This window comes from Ictalurus furcatus, chromosome 2 (genome assembly GCF_023375685.1).
Source record: "Ictalurus furcatus strain D&B chromosome 2, Billie_1.0, whole genome shotgun sequence".
Classification (NCBI taxonomy): domain Eukaryota; kingdom Metazoa; phylum Chordata; class Actinopteri; order Siluriformes; family Ictaluridae; genus Ictalurus; species Ictalurus furcatus.
The window spans coordinates 36,996,616-37,003,817 of NC_071256.1; the positions used below are offsets into that span (position 1 = coordinate 36,996,616).

The 7,202-nt window shown below is 44.4% G+C and overlaps 1 protein-coding gene across 5 annotated transcripts; it reads right to left on the minus strand.

The window, feature by feature from the left end:
- Window positions 1-725: 725 nt before the first annotated feature.
- On the minus strand, window positions 726-7,144 carry zgc:113090 (uncharacterized protein LOC553741 homolog). Of its 5 annotated transcripts, none has more exons than XM_053617854.1 (3): window positions 4,997-7,144; window positions 2,834-3,049; window positions 726-2,516 (listed from the first exon to the last, which is right to left on the minus strand). In XM_053617854.1, exons 2-3 carry the CDS (start codon window positions 3,015-3,017, stop codon window positions 1,756-1,758), a joined length of 945 nt encoding a protein of 314 aa, XP_053473829.1. In that variant the 5' UTR covers window positions 3,018-3,049; window positions 4,997-7,144; the 3' UTR covers window positions 726-1,755. The 5 variants fall into 5 exon arrangements, with proteins under 5 accessions (XP_053473829.1, XP_053473811.1, XP_053473803.1 ...); XM_053617836.1 differs by having other exon boundaries at window positions 2,834-3,052; XM_053617828.1 differs by having other exon boundaries at window positions 2,834-3,207.
- Window positions 7,145-7,202: the final 58 nt, after the last annotated feature.

A 7,202-nucleotide genomic window follows, 5' to 3' on the forward strand; every position in this document is an offset into this window, starting at 1 on the left:
TGTTCCACGGAGCCGGTTTAGGTGGCTAGCCAGGTAAGGTTCAGCCCTGGGTTTTAGGTGCCATAGTAACTTACCCTCCAAGGGTTATGTTCTGGGTACGAGAACTCGAACCCGACTTGGACCAATCAGTCATGAGCAAAGTTCCGCAATATAAACGACGCGACTAATTCAACTCCCCGGCGCAAACTGCAAGAAGAAGAGCACTTCGCCGGGAAATATTCAATTACAACAATTTTACATTTAGAGTAAATGAAATGAAATCACACTGAAGACGCTGGGGTTATAAGTGTTCAGTTATCTGTTTAGTGCGGGATTAAATGCCTCAGATTTCCACTGAATAAGTTCTTGCTTTTCAACCGGGAGTACGCACACCTGCTCGTTTTCCCCCGATGTTGAACGCTATTGGCCGATCGGTGCGGACGTCACGTGTTTAGGTATGTTGATAACCAGCGTCATGGTACCAATAAAGCCTGATTTGGATTGGATTTGTTTGGACTCCAAACTAATCCCATAACCCTTTAGCGTCATGGTACAGGCCCCCGGTCATTATATTATATTATACACGGAAACAGGGTGAGCCCTGCCGAAATCACCAAAATAAAAGGACTTAAAACTGAAAAGCGGGGAAAAAACAAACCGTTTCAAGTTTCTGAACAAACTTTTAAATATCAACACTGCAAAAAAAAAAAAAAGACAATCACAGCCAGCACAGATATCGTAATAAATACAGCCAACTGATCTTTCTCTTTATTAGAATGTTTTTAAACAAATATACGACCAGTGAACCTACTTCTTAACAATCCGACTCATCCGAGGCTTGGAATCGTATTCCGTCAGCAGATCATTTTGCTTATTCGTCTATTACTAGAAAGACACTAAATGAGATCTGCCAACAGAACAGAAATGAGTAAATATGTCTAGAAATAGGCTTAATGGTCTTTTATTTGTTATCGTGAATATATATATATGGATATACTTGCTTAAAGATCATTTTCGCACTGATTCATCATCAAATTGTAATTTTTTAAAAAAATAAATAAATAAGGAAAGCGATATGACGACACGGGTGACATGTCGATCCGGATATTATAGGGTCCTGTCGGAAAGCCCGAGCCTGCGCTACGGTGTTGGATTAATGCTGCGATGCTGGTCGGGTCACTTCTGGACCCTTTGGACTTCAGTTTAATTACACATTCACAAGTGGAAGACCAAATAAATGAATTAATTAAGGCAGGTGGTTTTTAAAAAATAAAAAAATAAAAAAAAGAAGAAATTTGTTTATTTATTTTTTTTTTCAGAAGACTGTAAAACTAAAATCTAAAGAAAAAGAGAATCTATATGAGCGTATACTCTATAACCAACACCATGCAGGAAGGAGCGCAACAGTTTAAACGGGTCGAGAGTTGAAATCAGTTAGACTGCGGTCGGTGTGGTAGAGAGAGCTGCGGAGGACAAACCGAGTGGGGGAACAATATGGAGTCCAACACAGGGCGCTGGCTGAAAGGTTGTATATAAGGAGTTTGAGATACTTCAATGTCAACGTCATCGACGAGGCTCACGAGCACGACTCTTCATTTTCTAGCACTAAATCTAAAAAAAAATAAATGTATTATTAATACTACTACTACTAATAATGAAACTGGGTAGGTAGCCTGTAGGAGCTAGGACTCGGGGGTAGTGTTGTTATGGTTACGGTGTATGAAAAACTGCAGCGTATAAATAAAAGCGGAGAGTTTCGTCAGTAAGCTCGGGCGGCTAAAGCAGAGCTCCGTGGTGGACTTTCCTCAGGTGGCGTCTGAGGTTCTCTGTGCGGTTAAACCTCCTCCCGCAGAGCGCGCAGTTGTACGGCTTCTCCCCCGTGTGGATGCGCTCGTGTTTCTTCAGATCGGCTAAACGGCTGAACCTGAACTTGCAGCGCTCGCAGGCGAACGGTCTTTCGCCCGAGTGGCAGACGAAGTGCGCGCCCAGGCTGGAGGCGGTCGCGAACGACTTTCCGCACACGTGACAGGCGTGCGAGTTCTCTCGCCGCACGGTGACGCCGAACGGACCGCCGGCGTCCGCCGCGTTCTCTGCGCGCGGCGGAACGGACGCGTCCCAGGTGACGTGGGCGGGATTGACGTGGACCAGGTAATAGGGAAGGTGGAGGTGCGCGTCGGTGTTCGCGTTTTCGGTCTGATCTGATAGCGAACGCTCGGGAAAGTCGGACGTCGATTCCGTTTTGATGGCGTTTAAGACTCCCGGCGCTTCGGGTGAAGCCGATCGGCTCCTCGAGCTCGAGAAGCTCCTCCTCCTCTTATGAGACAAGTCGCACGAGTCGTCCGGTTCTCGCGTTTCCGCTCTCAGGTGCAGCGCGCTCGGTTTCTCCTCCTCGAAAGACGGCTTGTAGGAATCCGCTTCCTCGTTCTCTTCCGTCTCGACCGGCTCTCGTTCCGAATGACAGTCCGGCACTCGCGCACGGTGGGACTCGTAGAGCGGCTCTTCTGCGGCTACGGAGGACGAGACCTGCTGCACTGCGTCTGAAACCACAAAGAGGAGTTCCACGCCCACGAGACGAGTCATTTCCTGTTCTCATTTATGTTATAGCAGCTATACATGCAGCTTGTCGTGTTACAGAACGAAAGAAAAACAACACAAAGCGTAAACAAATCTGTCCTGAAAACTTCAAATCGAAGCGCTGACACTGGAGACTCCTTCCGTAAAAGGCTAAATAAACGTTTAACCCCTGAGTCCAAGTAAGTAGATGTTATGTTTTTTCCGTGTTTATCACGTAACCAATGATCGGTTAATCTTTTGCTTCATTAATGAGGACAATCCACAAGCGTTTAAGGCAAACCTGATATCTGGAGGCTGTTCTGGAGCTCCTGGAGCGTGCGCTGCAGTTTCTGGTTCTCCTGCCGAATCCTGGCCGACTCGTCGCGGTACTCGGACACGGCCTGACCCATCAGACGCAGGACCTCGTGCACGGCCGTAGCCAAAAGCTCGGCCACGTTGCTGACCAGGAGGTCCATCTGAGTCATCTTCTGTTCGGGGTTCGCTCTGAGCCAACGATCTGCTGACGGGGAGAAGGAAATCATCCGGTTTAATCAGAGGCTCCGTGATGAAGTTCAGTCCCCGGTGGAAAACGTGTACGAAGGCGTCGGCACTCGGTGTGTTAAATTAATAAAAATAAAACCACTAAAGCATTCTGAGAAGTCAGATTTTAATTCTCTGGAAAGAAAAAAAAACAAAACGGTGACAACCCAAACATTTTTAAATCCAGAATTCAGAACAAAAGTCTTTATTTCTCAAACAAAAGTCTGTGTTTCGGTCCTCACTGAGATGACCGTGTTTAAATCCTTTTTACACAGATGTGGTGTTGCATTCTGGGACTGTGTGTCCAGCGTTCGCGTTAACGTCTCCACTACTTCACCGTTACCACTTAGGTCTAACGTTTCAGGATTTTTCCTCCCTGAAATGAAACGCCGTTAGCCCTATTTGGACGCGATTAAATTTAAATGATGTCCTGGGGTCGTTTTCCGATTTTACTTCCATCCAGATCGGCCACGTCTGCCGTCTTTACACCGAACTCGGCTCTCTCGTCGGATCATTTTAGTTCTGATGCGCACGGTGTCTGATTTTCAGTGCAGGTCATCAGCGCCTCTCCCCAGATTTAAACGAACACTTCCCGAATCACAAAATGAAGAAAAATGGATGCTTTAGAACAGATACTCGACCATATACAGTCTGTACAGGATTTCGCCGAGTTTTTGCGAGTGATCGTCACGGCCAAAAATGCTCGACTTTGCTGTGGCCTACTTCAAAATTTGCGATTGCAATTCCAATGAGCCTGATTAGTTGGGAGACGTTCCTCCAGCTGTTTCTTTTTACGAACACTTACTTTTCCAGCCCCAGCTTTTTTGAGACGTGTCGCGTCCATCAAATTAAATAAACGGTACATTTCCTCAGTTTACACATTCGATAATGTTTCCTATGTTCTACTCTGAATAACATACGGGTTGATGAGATCTGCAAGTCGCTGCGTTCTGTTTTTATTTACGTTTCACACAGCGTCCCCAACCTTTTTTTTTATGGAATTGGGGTTGTACTTGATTCGGGCGAAATCGCGATCGCTCGGTCTTTCGCAGCGATGTTTGTCGGTAAACCAGACCTTTTAACAGTACTCATTTTCGACGCACGTGAGGGCTTTGGCTGAACGCACGTAGCGAGGATGCGTCTCGGCCCGGATCTGCAGGGAATCTGCGGCCATTTTGAAAAGAATCTGCAAGCTCCTTTTGCACCGATTTTGTGTTCATTTCTGCGATCGCAAAAAAACACCGGTTGTTGTCTGGATGCGAGATGAAACGATGATGCCGATAAACTAACGCGGTCCGAATAGGGACCTGTGCTGTAACTGCACCAGCAATAACAAGGTCGCCTCGTGACGTCAGTGCGGGACACAACCGCCCACTTCCTGGGAATTTAATGTGAAAATGCAGCAGAATTATCACCACAAACACTCAACACAACAGAAATATATATATATATATATATATATATATATAGTGTGTGTTTCAGGGTGGAGAAAGGAACTTTTAAGAAAAGAAAACAAAGGTTATTGTCAGAGAAGTTCACCTGCAGTCTTATATAACTCTCACGACGCAAAATAAAAAAATTAAATAAAATAAAATAAAATAAAATAAAATAAAATAAGAAACTCGTCATCCTGAGGGGTGTTTATATGGGTTCACTTTATGCGCTAATTCCTAACTGTAAATGTAAACGTTCATTCAGCTCTGCAGATTTAGCGCGATGCTAGCTAGCAACGGTGGCTAACAAGTATAGCAGCTGATTCTCATCCATCACGCGCCAAGCTCAAAATACGACATTTAAACGTGTCCTGTTAGCGAATTGAACGCTTTCAAAGCTTGATAAATAAATAATAAATAAATAAATAAATAAATAAATAAAGCGTTTGCAATGCTATGTCATTTGAGTTGTCATAGCGACGAGCTCTTACCTTTAAATTTCGGCCTGTGGATGCATTTGGTGATGTAACACTTCCTCTACCTGCGGAACAAAGACTGACAGACCGCTCAGCCTATGAAACTGCGTCGCGTCCCCCCCCCAAGCACACAGCCAATCAGAAACCTGCGTCTCTTCCGCCTCTCTTTAGAATTCGTTTATTATGATATATACTGAACATGTACAAACAGGCATGTGCATATCAAACTGTAGGGGGGGAAAAAAAGCAGACTTAAACATGAACAAAGTTAATATCACTTCTTTTTTTCTGATAATAATAATAATAATAATAATAATAATAATAATAACTATTAAAAAGGTGAGGGGGTAAGATGATAGTACAGTATATCCCAATCACCCAAATCATTTAGCAGTTCCGCTAGTGTAATTAGCCATATAAATAGCATCCTTACTAGAAGTTAGGAGTAGAGACGCTCTTAATTTACCAACATCATTTTACAGTGTTGAAACGGTGGAATCTACACTTCCACCCATTCATTTTCCATGCTGAATTTCCTACACAGGGACGCAAGGAGCCTGGAGCTTATCCCAGGGAACTCAGGGCACATAGCAAGGGACACACTGGACAGGGTGCCAACCCATCGCAGGGCACAATCGCGCACACACACACACACACACACACACACACACACCCATTCACACACTACGGACAACTCGGAAATCCCAATCAGCCTACAACTCGTGTCTTTGGACTGGGGAAGAAACCGGAGTACCCGGAGGAGAACGTTCAAATTCATTATTTTAAAAACGGAGTGATTTCGTCAAGTGGTAATAAGGTTAGTCTCAGGCCTGAGTAGGCGTTGTTTAGCAATCGAACACGCTTCAATATGGGAAACGAGTCTCTGTGTTTTTTGAGATGCATCTGTATTAGTCCTGTTTCCACAAGGGAGTTCAAAGGTCTCATTCCAAGGGGATTCTGCTCTTTCTCTGCCCCTTTGCGACCTTAAAGTTAAACTATGGTGGTGCCATCTCGACAGGATCTCTTGTTTTATGGTCCAAATGGTCCTTGGGTGTGGATCTGGGGCCTCTCACGGAATCATGTTATTGCTCAGGTTTGGAGACCCATCACTGCCAGGTTTGCTCGGAGGCCCAACATAGCGATTTCCAAAGCAAAATCAGTTGAGTGGCTACCTCAACTGATTAATAAAATCTTTGTTAAATATAGCTGTGTAACAATTATTGGCACCCCTATGAATTCATATGCGAAAATATATTTGAAATATATTCCCATTGATATTTAAAAATTTTTAGTACACCTGGGTGACTAGGAACAGGAAGTTGTTCAATCATGGCTTCCTGTTTCACAGGGGTATAAATATGAGGTAACACATAGGCCAAATTCCCTTAGTCGTGCATAACGATGGGTAAGAGCGAGGAATGTAGCTGAGATGTGCGGCAAAAGGTTGTTGAGCTTCACACAATGGGGCGTGTCTATAAGAAAATAGCACAAGCATTGAAAACGCCCATTTCCACCATCAGGGCAATAATTAAGAAGTTCCAGTCCACTGGAAATGTTATGAATCGACCTGGAATTGGACGTGTGTCTATATCGTCTCAACGCACTGTGAAGAGGACGGTTCGAGTGGATAAAACATCTCCGAGGATCACAGCTGGAGAACTGCAGAAGTTAGTTGTGTCTTGGGGTCAGAAAGTCTCCAAAACTACAATCCGAAGTCACCTACATCACCACAAGTTGTTTGGAAGGGTTTCAAGAAAAAAGCCTCTACTCTCATCCAAAAACAAACTCGAGCGTCTTCAGTGTGCCGACACTACTGGAACTTCAAATGGGATCGGGTTCTATGGTCAGATGAAGCCAAAATAGAACTTTTTTGCAATAAACACCAGAGGTGGTTCTGGAGCACACAGAGAGGTAGCCATATGGAAAAGTTCCTCATGTCCACGGTTAAATATGGAGGTGGATCTTTAATGTTTTGGGGCTGTTTTTCTGCCAGAGGACCTGGACATTTTGTTAGGATACATGGCATCATGGACTCTATCAAATATCAACAGATATTAAATGAAAACCTGACTGCCTCTGCCAGAAAGATTCAAATGGGCCGTGGTTGGATCTTCCAGCAGGACAATGATCCAAAACAAACATCAAAATCAACACAAAAATGGTTTACTGACCACAAAATCAAGGTCCTGCCATGACCATCCCAGTCCCCTGACCTGAACCC

Coding starts and splice junctions, on each gene's coding strand:
- zgc:113090 (XM_053617828.1), bottom strand. CDS start 3,074: ATGATTTCCTTCTCCCCGTCAGCAGATCGTTGGCTCAGAGCGAACCCC. Junction 2,517..2,833: donor GAACAGCCTCCAGATATCAG/GTTTGCCTTAAA, acceptor TTGTGGTTTCAG/ACGCAGTGCAGCAGGTCTCG.